The sequence below is a fragment of the Cebidichthys violaceus genome, unplaced genomic scaffold (genome assembly GCF_023349555.1).
Source record: "Cebidichthys violaceus isolate CVI_PGR_0920_01 unplaced genomic scaffold, fCebVio1.0.p SCAF_11, whole genome shotgun sequence".
In the NCBI taxonomy this organism is placed as follows: Eukaryota; Metazoa; Chordata; class Actinopteri; order Perciformes; family Stichaeidae; genus Cebidichthys; species Cebidichthys violaceus.
The window spans coordinates 3,367,602-3,387,672 of record NW_027176274.1 but is presented as its reverse complement, the minus strand read 5'-3'; the positions used below and the strand labels follow the sequence as shown (position 1 = coordinate 3,387,672).

General features: G+C 45.1%; 2 protein-coding genes across 2 annotated transcripts; one reads left to right on the top strand and one right to left on the bottom strand.

The window, feature by feature from the left end:
- Positions 1-772: 772 nt before the first annotated feature.
- LOC137892455 (GRIP and coiled-coil domain-containing protein 2) lies at positions 773-18,102 on the bottom strand. The gene is made up of 24 exons (XM_068737585.1): positions 17,932-18,102; positions 17,186-17,248; positions 16,976-17,060; positions 16,806-16,885; positions 16,525-16,629; positions 15,845-16,355; positions 13,906-15,746; positions 13,725-13,788; positions 13,513-13,613; positions 13,269-13,367; positions 12,471-12,590; positions 11,425-11,589; positions 10,990-11,094; positions 9,946-10,108; positions 9,320-9,420; positions 8,951-9,028; positions 8,689-8,826; positions 8,102-8,220; positions 7,727-7,903; positions 7,395-7,603; positions 5,219-5,446; positions 4,774-4,913; positions 2,481-2,682; positions 773-2,284 (listed from the first exon to the last, which is right to left on the bottom strand). Exons 1-24 carry the CDS (start codon positions 17,935-17,937, stop codon positions 2,211-2,213), a joined length of 4,974 nt encoding a protein of 1,657 aa, XP_068593686.1. The 5' UTR covers positions 17,938-18,102; the 3' UTR covers positions 773-2,210.
- Positions 2,822-4,336, top strand: tmem223 (transmembrane protein 223). The gene has a single exon (XM_068737599.1). It carries the CDS (start codon positions 3,411-3,413, stop codon positions 4,194-4,196), a length of 786 nt encoding a protein of 261 aa, XP_068593700.1. The 5' UTR covers positions 2,822-3,410; the 3' UTR covers positions 4,197-4,336.
- Positions 18,103-20,071: the final 1,969 nt, after the last annotated feature.

Genomic DNA, 20,071 nt, shown 5'->3' with positions numbered 1-20,071 from the left:
CGGCTGGAAAACGGCGACACCCGCCCTGCGAACTCAGTGCACGGTGCGTTCGCGTCACTACAGATCAGACGTGCAGCCTTCTAGTGGTTTGATTGATGCTGACTGCTGCTGCTGCAGCAAACCGTGTCGTGGTTTTTTTTTAATAACTTCGTCTACACACGAAGCATCAATTCAGAATATATGGAAAGTCTGACTTTTCATTTTTCTGGCCACCGGAAACTACAGAAGTTCAACATGGCGAGCGGGTGAAGAAACCCTGTCCCGCACCAAGAACCTCACTTTTGATAGAAATAATACTACTACTCTGCAAGGTTCTGCAAAACAAGATAATAAAAGATCAAATTAATAGCGTAAAATATTAGAAATGCATCACATTCAGCGAGGTTTGAATGATAGTGCTGCTCCTCAGGGAGGTGATAGCAGATGAAGCATGTTGTTCTTTCCAACCCCAGTGGCATGCAGTAGCTACTATTTGTTCTTTCCTCCCTGACTGCGTCACGACTCTAGAAACCACATATATTTCCTTAAAAGGGAAGCCCCTACACCCCCCTCCCTCCTCCACGAGGGATGAGGACTTTCATAGCCAGAAAGTCAACGCATACGTGCACGGAAACATCGTTTCACACTGCAAGCAGAATGAGACTTTAATGGTGATCTTACGGTTTGACTCACGTTGAATGTCTGTAAAACAGGTGTGCTTCAAGTGTTTCAGCATGCATACATCTTCATGCAGAAACATCAAAATGCATTATAATAAAAATAATAGGAAACATTTTCATCCATGTTAACTTTATTATAGTTTACAGCCAGAAATAACCAGAAAGAAAAATAAGAACTGCCAAGTTAATGTCATTTTTATACATATCCAATGTCTTAAGTTAATCTCTCATAGCTCCTCTTGACATTAACCCTCATAAATATAAAAGCCTTCAATAAAAATACATTCACTTATGCTGAAATAATCACAGAACAAAGCTGCCACTGGAGTGAGAAAATGAACAGGCCAGTCATCTTCATCGTCGGTAGGCCTTGAGCAACGGAACGTCAGAGTGGATGGATGTGTGTCTATCAGAAACTATTTCCCAAAATAGATTGAACCACTGAAATCATAATAATCATAGATTTGACATTAAATAACAAAAACCACAACAAACAATAACTATTACCTACACAGTAACCAGAACAAAACAACAAAAAAAAAAAATCACAAACCAACCATCACAACAGGATGAGATGAATCAAAACTCAAGGACCGAAAATGATAACTGCTCCTGATTTCAGAATGTGAGTCAGAACAAGTATAAATATGCGATCAACTCCTTTGTACTTGAAATGACAGACTGAAACAGACCACACCAGCATGATTTAAGCCCATTTAACAATCCACACATACTGAACCTCACCACTGCTGATTTGTTTTCCAAAGCATGTTGCATTCATCCCTTTATTACCTTCCAGGCAACGCGTACAAAATTAAATATTTACTGGGAAGTATTGAGCAAGGGTCAAATTTTCCTACTGAAGAAATGGGGAGGGGGAGGGAAAAGCCTGCCTCTAAGGTAGTAAGACATATAAAAAAAAAAAAAATTCATTCCCTTAAATATTGTTAAAAGCATAAACAGTTTGTACTGAATATGCTAAAACTCCAGTATAATGTGCTGTGCTACGCAGGACAAGCCCAAAAGAAGTGCAAGAAACATCTTGGAAAAGTAATCAAAGATGTGAAACTTCTATTCAAGTTATTTCATGCTGTTGGTTATTACCATGATGTGTGCACATCACGTTCGTTACACAATGTTTTTCATAGTGCTAATGATGTCTTATTATAATGCCGTTTGAGCTCCCCTACAAGAAATGTACAGTAAATATTGCTATGACATGTATTCAAAAGTAAGAGTGAGGAAGACAGGAATGTGTCACAGTTAACGTTAATTGATAAGAGACTAATGTAACTACGGCACCGCAAATTAAAATTCAATATTAATGTCAAGTGATTTAATGTCTACCACACACACACACACTTCCTCATTCTTCTCCGATGCATTCCTTGGTCCCTTCTATGGTGTGCTTTAAATTTAGCAAATGCCCCAGTTAACCTCCAACTTCTGCCACTAATTTGCCGAGTACGCGTTTTCACAGAAAATGGCCCGGTAACGTCTGGGCACTGTGCTCCTTAGTGTTTGTGTTGTTGGGTCGGTTGATCATCGAGTCTATCTGATCCCAGACCAGCTGTGAAGGTAGGAGCTCCAGCCTGAGCCCCGAGAACCGGACCCCTCTTCCTCACCTGCACAAAGGAGATCAAAGAACACCTGATCAGAAACGACACTGACGGTATATCCTGCAGCACAAGAGGTGTGTGTGTGTGTGTGTGTGTGTGTGTGTGTGTGTGTGTGTGTGTGTGTGTGTGTGTGTGTGTGTGTAATCATGATTAACAGACCATTTGTGTGAGCATTTATAAAACCTGTTCACTTAGACCGTACCTTGTGCAATGGCCGCCAGCTTGCTTTTCTCCTCTGGACTGAGCTGCAGCATTGTGTGAATGACGGGCAGCAGCGCCTGCCTCTCGCTGCCAGACTGCAGGAAGATGAACTGCAGCAGGACGTTCTTCAGATACTCCAGGTTGGCCACGCTCTTCTCCCTCTCCTGGTTTCGCTCCAGACGACGCACTTCACTCTTCAGCAACTACAGAGGCAGGTAGAGCATATATATCGGCAGCGTTGAACAATAATGGCATTAAGTGTTGGCAGCTTTTCTTTGTTTTTGTTGTGTTAACAATAGTGATGTCAGTTAGATTTGGTTAGGTCAGAGCTATGGAGTATTAAATCATCCACCTAGCTCTCTACGTCTTAGCCTTTCTAAGGTTTCTACTTTTTAAAATACAAAAAAGTGAAATTATCTTATCAGTATCGGCTAGGAGAAGCGGATAAGTATCAGTTATATGTGTCGGCTCAATCTATATTGTGCATCGCAAGAAAACAAGGTAAATTTAAAGTCAAGTGACAGTGAGACAGAAAAAGTCATTGTTTTCTGGGAGTGATTTTAAGTGTATTTACCATTAAATAGCAACGTTTTCTTAGTAAACAGTCACCGTATTATTAGGTGAAAAAAATTAGCTGTTAATAATACAAAATATAGAGCCAAGAACGAATGGTTTGTGTTGGTTTGCAAATCTCGAATTATAACGCGCGTATAAGGCGAGCACTACGCACACAGTCGGAAATGAATTTTGGTCCGCGCTACTTCCCGTAACCTGACACCGTACGTCACACATAACAAGTATGGCGGCGCCCTCTGAGCTGCTGCTGCTGCTGCTGTCTGGTGCGTTGGGAGAGAAGCGTTGAAACGCGAGTTGTGAACATTTTCTAGTGACGTAAGTGCGGGAGAATTAAAGCCGTTTATTGTCGTTAAAGATGGGTTTAGCGCGGTTGCTCTGCGGGGCCCTGCGGTATTACTCTAAACAGGTTCGACTCGTCAATATTCAGCAAAAAGTCAGAGTCCTTCAAAATGCGTCGATGTCCAACGTGGTCCACCGGGTTACATGTGTAGCAGGTCAGTGCAGCAGGACATTAGTCCACAAAAGACAGCCGGCTGTCCGCTTCTGCACCTCCGCGCAGCCCTCCAGAGACGTCGCCCTGTTCGAGCACGACAGGACCCGCTTCTTCCGGCTCCTCTCGGTCTTCTGCGGCGGCCAGTTTCTCTTCTGGACGTACCTGGGACACTTCGCTTACACTGGGCTCAGAGACACAGGGGGCGCTACTGAGAAACTGAAAGCCAAGACGTCCTCCACCACCACCACCACCACCACCACTACCGGACTCGCCGGGATGTGGAGTGTTGAGATGAACCTGGGGTCACGCGGCTGGAGGTACGGCTTCACGCTGGGATGCCTGAGCATAGGAGCGGGGATCGCCGGGCTCGGGCTCCTGTTCTGCAGGCGCTCCGTCAGCCGGGTGGTTTTACATCAAGGCGGGAGGATGGTGACTGTCTCCACGCAGTCGCTTTTGGGACCAGACCGGGGCCGGAGGATAACGGTCCCTCTGTCCCAGGTGGCCTGTCACGCTCACAGACACGAGTCCCCCTCGTTCATCCCGCTCAGGGTCAAAGGACACAAGTTCTACTTTCTTCTGGACAAAGAGGGGACCGTGAACAACGCGAGGCTGTTTGACACCACTGTTGGGGCTTACAGGCCAGTTTAAGTTGTTGTTGTTCCTGTGAAAACTGTACCGGACACCAAACACCAATGGAACACTGCTTGTGTTTTTTTACATGGCTGCCAAACAAATACGTCAGATTCTGTTTCAATATCTCTCAATTAAATAAAATCTAAGAGATCAAACATCCTCCCGGATCCATCTTTTCACATTATATGTTTAGCTTCTTTCATATGTATTGTCTACATTATAATTTGATTATGTTGGTTATTCTGTACACACATCTGTGGCACATCTGTCCATCCTGGGAGAGGGACACCTCCCTCCACCACCTGAGGTTTCTTCCATTTTTTTGGGGGAGTTTTTCCTGATTTGCAGCGAGGGTCCAAAGACAGAGTTGTGTCGTATGCTGCACAGATTCTAAAGCCCCATGAGGCAAACTTGTGATATTGGATATAAATAAAATGGACTATTTCATATTTAAAATCACTTAGAATTAACAAAACGGAATTTAAATTTTTTTATCACTCAAGCAACAGCTTGAATAAATATGCTGTGGAATTAAAATGACAAACGTCTTTGCGTTTGCTGACTGTTTGTCTTCTTGTGTGCGTGTACATACGGTGATCTGCTCCATGAGAACAGCGTTGGTGGCCTCGGTTTCATGCAGGAGGCTGTTCATGTGCTCCATACTGCGCGTGGCTGTGCTCAGCTTTAGACTGAGCTCCTCTTTGGTCGGCTCCACCGTCCACACAAAAGGCTCTAAGGACCAAAAACCAAAAGACACACGTTTAAGATCACACTTTTAGAAAGTCATGGGCAGAGACGTCATAAATAATCATGTCTTATATTTATTACGTAGCATGAATGACCACATTTGAGTCGCAGTCCAAACATAAATGAATGGTTGCTTAAAAACACATGGTTGTTAATGATTTCCAAAGACCGCCGTTACAAAAATAGATACATTAATAAGTGAATAACAATCCCTCCAGTCTCTGGTGAAGTAGAATGTTGTACTAAAGTTCTGCACACGTTACACGGGGCCCCTCCTCTTTCAAACACACCTTGTTTCGGGTCCGGGGACGTGAGCAGCTGCTCCAGAGAGGGCAGGGGCGACAGAGCAGGGGCCGGGCTCTCGGTCTCGGTGGTCTCCATGCCCTCGCCCTCCTCTCTGGCCATAGACTGGAGGTCGCTGAGGGCCATTATCGCCAGACCTGCCGGGTTCTGGTCTGTGTTTCTGCGCTGGGGGTCCAACGACAGGGACTTACGGCCGGACTGGACCGCCACTGGACCTGAACGTGTGTAAAGGTTGAGAGAAGTTGGTGAATACAAGCCTGTTAAAAAGCAGAGAATGAGGTAAAACAACACAAAAATACATTTCAGAACAAAATTATTATTATTTAAAAATATTCAGAATTTAATAAAGGGTGTGTTGCATAAACTAGGATAAGGATAACTAGGATAACTTAAATTTAATTTTCAACTATGACTAATCCATTTCCCCATTGTTGCGGATTTATTGCCAAAAAATAAACAGTTTTTGTTACATTGAACACAAAAATTGTGTTCATTTTTTGCTGCCTGATGTTTACCAGTGTGAACGGTACAAAAGCTAAATAAATAAGGGTTTAAAATACATAAATGGATCTTTTTTTGGATGCCTATTGTCAAAGAGCACCTCTGTGCTGAAACAGTAGAAACACAACTTCTGCTTAAATTAACACCAAATTGTGAGTCAGTGTCCTACTTCGTTGCGACATGAGGGGGCACCAGACACACTGGTGTTAACCAGATCTTCAGTTGGCATAAACAAACGACGACTAAGTGTGAAGAGAAGGGAGAGAAAGAAGGGTGAGGCTCTGGAGGGAGTTGGTGGACAAAAGAGAAGATTATGATTAATGGAGCTGAAACTGAACAGACAAGACCAGACAGTGAAACCTCCCCTCAGCTTCACACCTCCAGTCTGCTACTCTTACCTCCTCTCCACATGCAGCGGAGTGAGAAGAGTGAGACGCCGGAGTGCTACGTGCGTACATCTTCTTTGTTTGTGTAAATGCATTGGAGTTCGATCAGATTTTGTAGCCTGATCAGGGTTCAGAAAAACATCTTTGGCCTATAATACTGCGTCTGAATATTGCTACTGCTGATCCTTCTCCTGCCTCAACACTCCTTGTCATAGTACGAGCACAGCTGTAATTAATTAAATCTGTTATAGGCTCAACTCTCAGGAGGACAGACTCGCGATAAATCAACCTGTAGCGGTAAAAGCTATGAGGGGGATAACAGACAGCAATTTATAGTAGAATGAATTTCCTGGATCAAAAATACTGAGCAGTCTCTGCAGAGCAACGGCAAGGAACTGGAGCTAGTATTTGTAATTTGTGTTTATGTTCTGATATATAGGATCGATTAAAGAGGCAACGGGACAAAACAATGAATATAGAGCTATCATTTTACTGTTATTTATTTCATTAAAAAAAAATAATAATATGAGGCCAGTAAAAATGGTGCAGGGGCCAGCAGTTTTATGGCCCACCTGCCCACCACCAATAGGGCAGCACTGGTGTTGAACCCTTCTGCATTTTAACTGCTATTAAATGCAAATACAGTGGTTAAAAGGCTCAAACATGACTTCCAGTAAAGGCTAACATTGCCTGCCTGCCGCGCGACCCCCCCCCCCCCCCAAGATATCGGGCTAATCCTGGCGCGCCGCTAATGATGAGTCTCTCCAGATGCCACAGTGAGCTGTTCGCCACACTGAGAGGCGGGAATGGAGCCGACGAGGTCCGCCAACACCTGGCTATGCTGGAGTGACAGAGAAGACGAAGACACACACACACACACACACACACACACACACACACACACTTTCCTAGTCAAAGTGTGTGTGTTTGCTGTCTGACTGCGGAGGGCAGCTGTGTGGGAGGTGATGAATGAGCTTCCAATGCTGCTCTACTGATAAACACACCAACACGCCCTTTCCTCCGTTCCTCTGACGGAGAAGCACAGCGAACAAGACAGAAACTTCAGTGCTCTTAACACCTGCAGATGCTTTGATGGATCTCTTCATATGACACCATTCATGCAGTGCATTTACTGCAGTCTATTTGAGCAGCATTCACTTATTGGATCATAATAGAATAGATACGTTTGTTACCAATCAGGTACTTATTGCCTGATTTATTTAAATGGATCAAGTTTTTTTTTTTTTTTTTTTTTTTTTTTTTTTTTAATGCTTACTGTTCTGACTCTGCAGGCGGAAGAGTTGCTCCTCGACGCGGGTCAGCTGGCTCTGCAGGGTCTCCACGGTGGCCCGGTGGTCATCCTGCAGCTTCCTCAGCTGCTCCCTGAAGGTGTGGCGCTGGGCCTCGAGCTGGGAAGAGAGGTCAGCCTGAGCCTGGGACACGTCTGACCTCAGAGCCACGTTCTCCGACTGCACCGACAGCAGCCTGGAGGCGGACGCAGAGAGAGAATCAGAGGGAATGTCATACGAGAGAAACGTTAGGAGGCACATCGGGAGTGCGAGAGAACATATACTGTATCAACTGTAAACGAGGGACGAGCCAGCTCACCTCTCACGGAGCTCGGCCTCCTTGCTGACGGTTTCCTGCAGGATTTTGTTGTGTCTCTCCAGCAGAGTGTCGTGCTCAGTCTGGAGCTGCTGCAGCTCGGCCGTGTTGCTCTGGAGGCTCTGCTGGCTCTCCGCCAGCCTGGACCTCAGCTGTTCTACCTGGGAGGACAACTGCTCCCTGCCAGACACAGCGCACATTCATTACAGTCACAGCACTCCGACAATGTCGCCTGACACATAGTAAACATGATCCATTGAGTAGCTGCAATTTAAAAATTACAAAAACATCTAAATTCTTTCCCACGTGATACGTTTACCGTTTCTGGTTGCATCCCTGCATCTTCGTGCATAATTGTCATACAGGTGTCGTCCTTACCTCTCTAATTTTGAGTCTCCTTCGCTCTGGGCGGTGCTTTTACTCTTCTGCTGTTTGAGCACATTGTGGACTCGCACCTTATAGCCGTCAAACTCGCCAGTTGTTGCCATGAGCTCAGCCTGGAATCAGCACAAAGATATGCAGTAAATATATAACGCAGCACACGTCCACTGGACATTCTAAAAATAACGTTTGCGCAATTAAATAAAACTGCAATAGAGTTTGACAGACTGTGACAGGTGAGCAAAGTTGTGGCGGTCATTTCTGTTGGACAATTAAAGGAGAATACTGGAGGTCTCATCATTTAAAGACCTGAAGCCATTCAGCCAGCTCTTACAGAGATTCTCACTAATAATCATAATAATGGGGTGGACAAGATATTAAGACACTTTTCAGTGTAAATAACAGCTCAACAGCAACACAAACTATGGCCCCCATTAGTTGGATGGTGGGGAAATGTGGCCTTCACACAGAGTAGCAGTAGATACAGATGTCAGGAAAAAGTAAGTGTGTGTGTGTGTGTGTGTGTGTGTGTGTGTGTGTGTGTGTGTGTGTGTGTGTGTGTGTGTGTGTGTGTGTGTGTGTACCTTAGCAGTATCTCTCTCCTGCTGCAGGCCGTTGATGCGTTGCTGCAAGGAGCTGTTGGTTCTCTGATGCTGTTCCAACGCAGACCTCAGCTGCTCCTGCAGACGATGTCGCTCGCCCGTGAGCTCGCTCACCTCGATCTTAACACACACACACACACACACACACACACGTTATGGTTTGACAATGTTGATTTATAAAACTAGATATTTCATCAAAAGGGATAGCTGAGAAAAGTTTTTCTAGGAATTCCTGATGTGATACCTTGGAGTTTTCTAGCTGCTGTTGATTAGCCTCCAGCTCGCCTTTCAGGGAGGCCTGCAGCATCATGAGGGAGCTTTCCTGCACGCACACACACACACACAAATTTAGATGCATACACTCATATAAACAAACGTGGCAACACATTAACTATTCCCAACATCTTCAAGGCCTCCCCAACAATCATGCCCACACATGGTTGCATAACACTATTTACATTCATCAGGCAGCAATGTCACACAGAGTAACAGAAAATCCTGTGGGACGCACTTACTAAGGCACTTACTAAGACACACACACACACACACACACACACACACACACACACACACACACACACACACACACACACAGAGAAACAGAGAAACAGACCTGAATCTTGGCATCGGCCAAGTCCTTCTTGGTCTTCACCAGCAGCTGTTTCATCTTGGAGGTTTTCTCCTCCCCCTGGTCCAGCTGGGACTTCAAAGCCTCTGGAGAGACAGATACACAAGCACACAGGCAGATGTGCACACAGACAGAATAACATTTTTTTAGGTGAAAAACATAGTGTCCTGAGATTTTTTTTGTTTTTTTTCCTTCATCATTTTCATTTAATACACAACTCGACAGTGCAGAGGAACACGGAGACAACAGAGGGCCCTGCAGCTCCACGTAGACAGTAAATCATTACAGCTCTGCCGGAAATAATAAATGTTTACCATCAGCCAACGCGGACCGGAGTTCCTCAAACTGTGCACTAACATTAGACCTGCAGTATTTATTACTTTGTCAATAAGAGTACATTGTACATTCTTTTATTAGACATTCTGTTTGGGCTGGTGAGCGCCAGCCCTCTCTGATGTGATGGCTCTGATGCAGTTTGTTTGATGGCATTTTTAATGTAGAATTGGTGAAGACCGCACAGGTAGTGGGTCTGATCAATCCTCAAATAGTTGTCACGTATTCAAGTATTAATTTAAGTAGGGAGTGTAAATGTAAGCGATTCTCTTACGCACCGATTTCCTGTTTGAGCGAGTCCTCCCTCTGGGTCAGGGTGTTCACCTGGGCCTTTAACTCCTCAGCACACTCATCTCCATCCAAGAGTTTGGCATTGAGCTCTTTCACCAGGCGTTCGTAGTCGGCCATCTCCATGTCCAGCAGAGAGCTCTGCTGCGCCTCCTGGAGGCAGAGCCAATGAACTACATCATTACGGAGAACAAAGCTAAAACCCGATCTCTCTTCTGTCAGGTCACTCATCTCAAACCTTCAGCTCGTTTAGAATGGAAACTCTGACTTCATCTTTATCCATTATTTTAGTGACCATTTAAGAGCCAAATCAAGTTTAACATTAGTAGTTGTCCTCCTTAAAGATAGTCTTAAATAAAAGACATGATCTGACAATAAAATAGTCTTTCAAGATATTTCTTTATCTGTGAATGTGTTTGACTTTTGACTGTAGTAGTTCTCACAGTAATTTAAAATCCCTAAAAAACATTTAATAATTACATTTAAAGGCACACACACACACACACACACACACACATTTTTTTGTTGTACTTCTCATTTAATTCCAATGTAGTTTACTAATTACTATTATCATGTATATTTACGATTATTATTATCTTTAATAATAATGCTCATCTTAAACATACTTCCTAAGTATAAACAGGATATAAGTACTTATTATCAATACTCTTTAATAACACACTTTATGAGGAAATAAACGGCGCTCAGTTTTTCATTGTTTTTTGATTATCGGTGTCAACCTCACAAATGCTGTGTTTGTTGGGCTGTACTACCAATGTGGACGCATGCCATGAAGTCAGACCTCTGCGTATGCTGCTGGACTCCACTAATGGAAAAGAAACAGCAGCTTCTGCGCTCTGGGCTACATTTGCTCTCTTTCTCTCTGAAAGGTGCTGCTGTAGCTGCAGGCCGGCCATCACCAGTCCAGTCGCTTGACTGGACATGCCCTCAGAGACACCAGTGTCCGAGAAGCTGAGTGTGTGTGTGTGTGTGTGTGTGTGTGTGTGTGTGTGTGTGTGTGTGTGTGTGTGTACCTTGCGTAGCTGCTCCAGCTCCTGGGCAGTCTGCTGAGACTTTTGCTGCTGCTTGCGGAGCTGGACTGTCAGCTCTTCTACCTCCTTCGTCGCAGATGACAAGTCCTGGAGAAGCAAGCAAACACACATGCATACACACACACACACACACACACACACACACACACACACACACACACACACACACACACACACACACACACACACACACACACACACACACACACACACACACACAAAAAAAAGGGTTTTCAGTGTGTATGTACCGGGATTTCATATAATTATATCAACCCTTTCTAAACTAGTTACTCAATATTTGTAAAATCCTTTGAACCATGTGGCTCTATTATAAGATGAGCTAAAATACTAAATTGGGAGCAGAGGCTGGCGTGTCCTCCGATAAGCACAGAGCATCCATCTGTCCTCATTTCTAACCTTGATCTTCTGTTCTTTCATGGCTCTCTCAGTCAGCAGGTCTCTGTCCAGACTGGTTGACTGTCTTTGCAGCTCCTGGTTTTGAGCTTCCAGCTGCCTCACTGTGCTCCTGGTCGTCTCCATACAGGCCAGCAGGTTCTCCTTCTCACTGGTAAGTGTCTCCGTCTGTAAAAGCATTAAACAGTTCATGTCATCTCCTCCGTCAGGTGATACACTTACACCTTCCAAGGCGGCGACTTCTCAGAGAGAGAAAATATAAGAAAATAGAGAAAAAAGTGAAGCGATGATAATTTGTTAAGATGAGACAAGGGGGTCACAGTTTCGCTTATTTTCCCACAACTGCATGAACACACGTGACACACTCTAGAGTCATTCATGCAAATCTGACAGCGCCGGGCTCTGAGGGACTTCTCTGCAAGGAACACTGAACCAGCAGCAGCTACCTCCCCTCATCTGTCAGCCAAACACTGAAGCTATGATCGGTAAACAGAGACGTCCAGACGTACTCTTAGATCCCTGACTAGCTCTCAGTCTGCCTGCGTCCCCCCACCCCCACCCCCCCACACTCCGAGACCCATGAGTGCACACAAGTATAAACCTGTGTCTCAGAGAAGGGTGTTTGCACCAGCACGGAGCAGATGGAAGCTATAGTCTGCTCCATTTACCTGCCTGTTGTTCTCTCATTGGAAAGCGACAGTTATGAGCTTAGGGAGAGGAGTGTGTGTATATATGTGTGTATATATGTGTGTGTGTGTGTGTGTGTATATATATATATATATATATATATATATATAAATAAAAAAAACAACATTTCTCCCCAGCTCACCCAGTCACATCTGATGGGCTATTTGAGGCTGGGTAAAGTGTCGCTGGCTAAAACGACTCTGTAAATCAGATGGAAGCTGAGTTATAAGAGGAGCATCGGACAGATCTATTGCTGGACGAAGCGGCACTGCGTAGATTTACTGGGGAGGGTGAGAGCAGTTTTGTGTATTTGTTAGCAGTAACGTTCAGGTGTGCGTGATCGAGTGTTGTGTTTGCGTTACCTGCGTGACAGCACTGCCGAGTCGTTTGGTCAGCTCAGCGATCTGCCTCTCCGCCTCCTCCACCTTCTCTCTCTCCTTATCCAGCTGCTCCGTCTGCCTGTCGTAATCGATCTGCATATTCTACACGAACACACAGGCGCGAGCTCGTTCATTAGCGGACAGCTCAGTGAAGGTAAACACCGCGTCTCAGATATGAGCCGCATTTACAGTCGGAGTATGTGGGACAAAACTCTCATTAGACACGACAGACTGGTTTCCTCTCTAATGGAGACACAGTCGTAAAGCACAGTGCCGGCTGGGGGCCGCTTACGGAGACCTCTGCGAGTGAAATCGGGGGAAAAAACCCCCGACATTTTCAAAGCAAGCACGCTTCCACTTGCCAATTAGCATATATTAGGAACGCATACAAATTAATCAAATGTTTAACGATCACAACAGTCAGTTTCATTTCGGGTCAGTTCATGTTGGACTTCTCCTTTAAAGAAAACATTTAAATGGTCCATCAGATGGAGAGACATCTGGACACATTCTGTCACTTTCAATCAGTCATGGAGGCAAAATAAATAATATTTACTTACATGAAAAACACTCAGAATATCAGTTACATTACATACTTTTATCTCCTTCAATCTGAAAAAAGGCCGTTTCCCACCATTACTGAACAGTTACCCTTTTGCAGGCCCTGGCAGCAGCTATTCTGCATCACTGTCTTTGTGGAAGTAACTTTTAGTGTCGGATACAATTACAGAACATGAGCAGGATATTCTGGTAGTTCTTCCGTCCCACAGAGTCACTTACCTTGTAGCCTTCAGCACCATGGATGATATCCTTCATAGAGCTGTTCACTTTGTCCCTCGCTGCTCTCAGTGATTCTACTTCTTCCTTGAGGGACACAACCTGGAAGAAAAATCTAATAAGTCGTGGATTCAGCCATGTAAGCACAGAGGGGGGGGGGGAGTATAACCTGCAGGAAACACTGTACCATGTAAACTCAAATGCTATATTCATGTTGTTAAATATAGAACAGCAACATTCACTCTACCTCTTTCTTACTGGTTTCCAGCTCCTTCTTTGCTTTGATGGCCACTGCCTTGATTTTGTTCATCTTCTCGTCTTTTTCTTTGTGTCCTTTCTCCAGGAGAGCTGAGGGGAGCAGCGGTTACACGGTCTGAGTCATTTGTAATCTAGAATTTATGCAAACTAAATTGTTTCTTTTGAAAGACCATATATTTAGTAAAATAATAAAAGGGTCACCTATTTTCTTTGTGATCTCACTGGCTGCATTTTCCTCAGAGGAAGCCGACTGAGCAGCGGACTCCTGAGAGAGAAAACATCAGAAGAAGAGAAAAAACACGTGATTGTTTAATGTTGTTAAAGTGACTAAAATCAGGTCGAATTCCCATTTCTTGTGGACTAAAAAGTGTCGTTCCCTCACCTGGAGAGCAGCAATTTCACTCCTCAACTGAGATATGAGTGAGTCCTTCTCTGTCAGCTGGTCTTTGAGCTCTCTTGTCTCCTTCTCCAGTTCCCCTTCCTCCATTTCTTCTTTCTCTTGAGTCATCTGAGAAATGTGAGCCTGGAGTCTCTGGTTCTCCACATTAACCTTCTCATTGACCGACTTCATATCCTCCAGGTCTTTCTGCAGCCCTTCGGTATCCTTCACCACCTCCTCCAGGGTGTTCCTCGACATGCTCCTCTCCTGTTCCAGGTCTGCGATACGAGCCTGGAGCTCCTTCACCACCTCCTCTAATCCCGTCACCCCTTGAGCCTCCTCCAGACTACTCCTCAGCAGCACCTTCTCCTTTTCCAGCTCCTCCACGCGTGCTCGGAGCTCCTCAGCTTCCTCTGTGGAGGTTTTGAGCGCGTCAGAATGATTTTCCTCCACGGCTGTGATGGCGGCGCGGGCCCGATCTGCCTCCTCTGACAGCGAATTCAACTTCGCCTCCAGGTGATTCTTCTCAGACGTCTCCTGCTCTAGCCGAGCCTCCAGGGCTGCCAGCTCGGAGGCCAACACCTCCCGTGTTTCCTGAGCTTCGGAAAGCCCAGAAGATGCCTCTTCATATTGTTGTTGGAGGTCGGCCTTCTCTGTGGAGAGGTCTTTGATAGTCAGCTCTAAAGCAGAAACCGTCTCCTGTCGTCCTTCCACCTCCTCTCTCAGGCTCTCCTCCATCTTCTCCCTCTCCTCTTTCAGGTGTTGCACTTCATCCTCCCTCTCTTTTTCCAGGCTCTTCAAATCCTTCTCTTTCTCCTGAAGCATCCTCTCAATTTCTTTTGTTCTATCATCTATCAGCTGTTGCATTTCCTCTCCTCTGTGCTGAAGCTGGGACCGTATTTCGTCGCACTCTTCAGTCAGCGTGTTGACCTTCTCTTTCAGTTCTTCAGTCATGTTTTCCTTCACTTGCAGTTGAGAGAGCATCTCCACATTCTGCCGGGTCAGTTCCTCCACAGATTGCTTCAGCTCACAGGCCAAAGCTGTTTGCTCCTCTACAGACGACTGGAGTTTCTGGTCCTCACCTGCGAAAGCTTCAAGCTGCAGCCTCAGATCTTGTAGGTTCTTCATCAGAGTGTTTCTCTCCTCCGTACCCTCTCTCACCCTCACCAACAGTTCATCCCTCTCCTGGCTAAGCTGCTCCATCTCGTCTTGGAGTTCCCGTTCAGTAATTGCACCTTGCTCCTTCATGGCTTTGTACTGAATAACAACATTTGTCATCTTCTCACCCAGTTCTGTCTCCACACCTTGTATTATATCTGTCATGTGTTGACACTCGGTCACAGCAGAGTCTCTTTCTCTGGTCAGGGCCTCACACCGGGCCTTCAGCGCCTCTGGATTCAAAGGGTTTTGGTCCACAGGACCGATTGCTGATTCGCTTCCATCTTTGTGTGCTTCACTCTGCTGCTGAAAGTCTCCTTGGACTTCCTGTTGGTCAGGGTCCAGCGTTACGGCCGGGTCACTGAGAGCACTATCCCGGCTCATCTGCAGTTCATTGATTTTGAACTCCATCTCTTCTCTCTCCATCTGGAACTCCTCCTTGATCCTCTCAAGCTCTGCCTCGAGCTCACTCTTCACATTACTGAGCAGGGTGAGCTCGTCCTGCAACATGGTGCTCTGGGATTGGAGTTCTTCCAAGGCTGCTCTCAGTCTTCCGGTCTCCGTCTCCTCCCCATCGCCGTGGCTGGACTCCCCCTGACTGCAGGCAGACAGCTCCAGCATTTTGGCGATCCCTGAACCACGGGCCGGGTCCTCGTCTTCCTCCTGCACATCCTGCAGGTAGCTGTCTGGAAAAATAAAGGGCAACGTTAGCTGGAACAGTATTTTCTAATCTAGAGATTAGGCTTCTGTTCTGGCCTCTTTGTTAAACAAAGTGCCGCTGTACCTTTGAGAGCGAGCTGCTCCGTCAGCTCCTCGTGGAGCAACAGGAGACGCTCCCTCTCGATTTCCCAGTCCTCCTCCAGAGCCCTCATCTCGTCTTCGTGCTGCATACTCTTCTGAGCCAGCTCCTCCTTCAGGTTCTCCACCTCCTGCTGGGTCTCCGTCAACTCCCTCTGGCGGCTCTCCTGCAGCTCGCCGATCTCCTGGGATTTCAGCTCTTGGGTCGCTTCCAGTTCAGCTCGAAGGGTTTCCAGCTGAGCTTCTAAGCAAAGGCGGACCTCTTCGGCGCTCTCTTCTGCACTGGCATGTTCAGCCAGGCGCTCCCTGTCTGTTTCTCTTTCCCTCTCACTCTCCCTGTCACTTTCTTCTCGCTCTTTCAGCAATTTCTGGAAATAAGCCACTTCTTCTTGGTGTTTGTTGTTGGATTCCTCAACGCTGCTCTCTAGGCTCTTGATCTTTCTCTGGTGATCTTCTATCACACGGTCAAGCTTTCCTTGCAGCACCAACAGATCACCCTGCGCAAAAATAACAGTTTTGGTTACGGCAATCTGTGTTATAAGCGACATGCATCAATCATTGGATTTAACAATTCATAGAAATTGCTCAGAGAAACCCTGTAGAATTCAGTAAAACTGTCACATGAATCAGTGTTGCACATCATTTAGTATTTGTGTTGTATTTTACCGCGGCTTGCTGCTTAGTCTTCTCTAGATCTTTACGAGATAGTGAAAGACTTTGCTGAGTTTCTGCCTTCTCCAGTAGTAAGGCATCCATCCTCTCAGTCAGCTCCTATTAAACACACACACACACACACACACACACACACACACACACACACACACACACACACACACACACACACACACACACACACACACACACACACGAATGAAAATGAAGCACAGCTTGTTGACAGAGGAATATGTAAAGCAGACACGTGATGAGATTCAGCCCTACAAACAAACCTGTATCAGACCGGAGTCATCTGAACTGTTGCTATAGTTTTGGGATTGCTTTGTGAGGGATTTAACTTCTTTTTCCAGATCTGAAAAAGGGAAATAATGTCACACACTTAAAACTATTTGTCCACAGAGCCAAACAAGCCTTTAGACAGCATCATTTAGACTCAAGCCACCTGCACATCTGCCCTTCATCTTCTGCATGGCAGCCATCTGCTTCTTTGCAAACTTGATGAGGTCATCTTTGGACAGTGTGTCCAGCTGAGAATACAATATAATGAAAGACAAAGAAAAGAGAGACGCGTGAATATCTTTACCAAAACACATATCAAACAGTTAATCACGTTCGCCTCTTTGAGAAAGCTGTGGTTGTAAATGTGTCGTACCTTTGACTTGGCTGCACCTGCTGGTGATGGAGATGCAGACTCTGCTCCAGAACCACCAGGGTCCTGTTTCAGTGAATTAAACAGAAGAACATGACAAACCCCCACTAGGTGCAGATTACAACAAGGACATTTAAAAGCTCTGCAGGTTTTTTTTGACGGATTGACTACCAGTCTTACAGCTATCACGGTATTCCCTTTGAAAAATCCTAAATTTAATGTAGCCCTGCTTGTCGGCAAGAGTACATTGTTGATAAAACTTTTTTTTTAAAGCTTTTATGCCTTATTGGGAGTCGCTTTTCAATTCGGCATACATATATATGACCAAGAATAAAGACTTTAACTTATATTTCGGCTTTAAGAAAGGTTCGTCTTCCCCCTGTGTCGACATTTACACACCAGTCGGAGCCCTGCGGTTAGTCGTCATGGTTCATATATATACCGGTTGTACCAGAGTAACGCTGTGAACGCTTCAGAGTAATAGCATGTTCTACAAAGCAACGTACGTGTCGATATTCAGCGCATTTAACTTAAATAGCAAAGGTTTAGAATGAAGTTCGCCGAGTAAACAGGATATAATGGCGACAACGTAACCTGCTAAATGTGTGTTTACAGCCCTGTTTCAAAGCCCCAAGAGCCGATATTACAAACAGCAGAGCATTATATTATTATTATATATATATAGATATTATGCTATACTAAATGGAGCCAGACTGGCTAAAGCTAACTCCTCGACACTGAACATTTACCTCCATCTTAGTCGAAGTTGAGCTACTTCTCGGTCGTCTGACAGCCACAGAGTCCACCGGTGAAGTCTACCGGACGGAGTCAACGCGACGCCTGAAGTAACGTCCGATTCCTTAAAGGTTTTAACAGGAAAACGTCCCCTCTGTTTTGGTTAACAGGCTAAATAGCGAACGACTTGCTTCCGCAAACGTCAGCCCCGTGACGTCAGCACAGTCTACGTCACACATTCAACAGGATCTCTTTCCACCGTTGAGCCACGATCAACGTCCACGTGTTGGTCCGTTTCTTTGACAGATAATGTAGCCTTGTGAATTGTCCACCGACCATCTGAATTAACTGTAGCCTACATTGTTCACCTGTCAGATACAAATATATAAGATGTTGCTTTTTTTTGTTTAATGTGGGAATGAAATATACTAGTAGGCTAAAGAAGTTTAACTGACACGCTTTGGACACCTTGTGGTTCCCAGGAACCAACAAACAACTCTTTCACCAATAGTTGCATAGTTGCATTGCATATCGGCCCGCCTACAGTGTGACCTGGAGGTACAAATATCATTAACCACACATCTGATGTCTGAGGGCCTCCGGCGTGTGTCACAGCTGAGTGATGAAAAGGTCAAATTATGACCTTTAACCTGTTTAAGAGAGAGAGATGGTTCGGAGGCCAAACAAGATTACAATATAGAAAAGTGAGGGCGATAAAGTGATACGTTGTCGTTGGCTATTACACAGATGAGTAACATTCCATTGCACTCTGACATTGGAACCATTTATGAAAGTAAGCTACATTACATGTGTGATTTAAAGTGGGTGTAGCCTACATCACAGGCAGCGGAGTTAGCACTTTGTTTCTGTGTTTTTTTAGTTAGAAGAAGTATATCCCAATAGTTTTTGTATCCACAGTTTGTTAACAATGAACATGTTGTAAAGTACAGATTAGTGTTTTAATGCCCATCCAAAGTTAGCAGTTGTTATTGGTTTGCAAGCCTGCGCTGACATGCGGATGATATGTTCACAACCTTTGAGTACAATAATTAAACATAACATCTCCGTAATATAAGATGTTAGATTTTGATTATTTTAATTTCATTAACCTCACTACAATAAACACAATTCTTATTGTTTTCGTGAATATAGAAAATTGCACATGATGTGGAGTTATCAGAATAAGGTATGGGCTCCTCATTGACATCAGCCAGATGTCTTATTCCAGAGACCTGGATTAGAAGCAGTTCGGAGACAGCCCACAGTTTGGCACGGTAGCAACAGACAGCACATACTGAGGATGAGAACCTTAAACCAACTGCTCTGATTGTTTGTTTTTTTACTGTATATGCAAGGCCATACGGGGCATAAAATCATCCCAAAGCTGTCTGATGCATGACGTTGGAGACTGCTATGGGGGGCGGGGGGGGTATCTGCCCTCATGCTGACATCAGGCCTGTCACAAAGTGAGAGAATGGCCTAGCTGTGCTTCTGTATTCCCATCACCATCACACGAGGTCCAGTGTTATCTATTGAATATGGAGAGCATCGGTTTTGACACGAGTGATAGAAGCACTGACAGAGGCCGCTTAGCGAGATGCCTCTCATCCTGACAAGGCTCGGGTGCTCTGGGCAGAGGGGCAGGCGCTCTGCCGACTCCCTGTCTCATCTGGAAGAGACCCATCTCTGCCTTCCACTCCGCCTGGGTCAAACACAGCCATCCATCACAGCCCCTCCCTTGTTTTCTCCCAGGGCATCCAGCAGTATTCTGCAGCCATTTTTCTCCCCCCACTCGTGGCCGTCAGTCAGGGACGGCTTTGCAGTAATATAACTGACACTGGCTGGCGTTCTGGGAGTAATGAATAGCCTAGCCGGGTCTATCAGGACACTCTTTCATGCTTCTCTCACTCTCTGTTTTTATTTCTTTCTCTCTCTCTCTCTTGCTTTCTCCTGCTAGTTTTGTCTCGACGTAATCCAGATTTGAAACTAACACAAAGTGCGATAAATCCTCCTCTTTACTGCCTGTCCCTCCCCGTCTCTTAAAAGTGCTCCTCCTACTGTATTAATGCAGACGTGTTTTGTACATTTGACTATGCAAATTTGAATTTTGCACAAAAAAAATTCTTTATTAAAGGAACTTTGAAAGAACATATT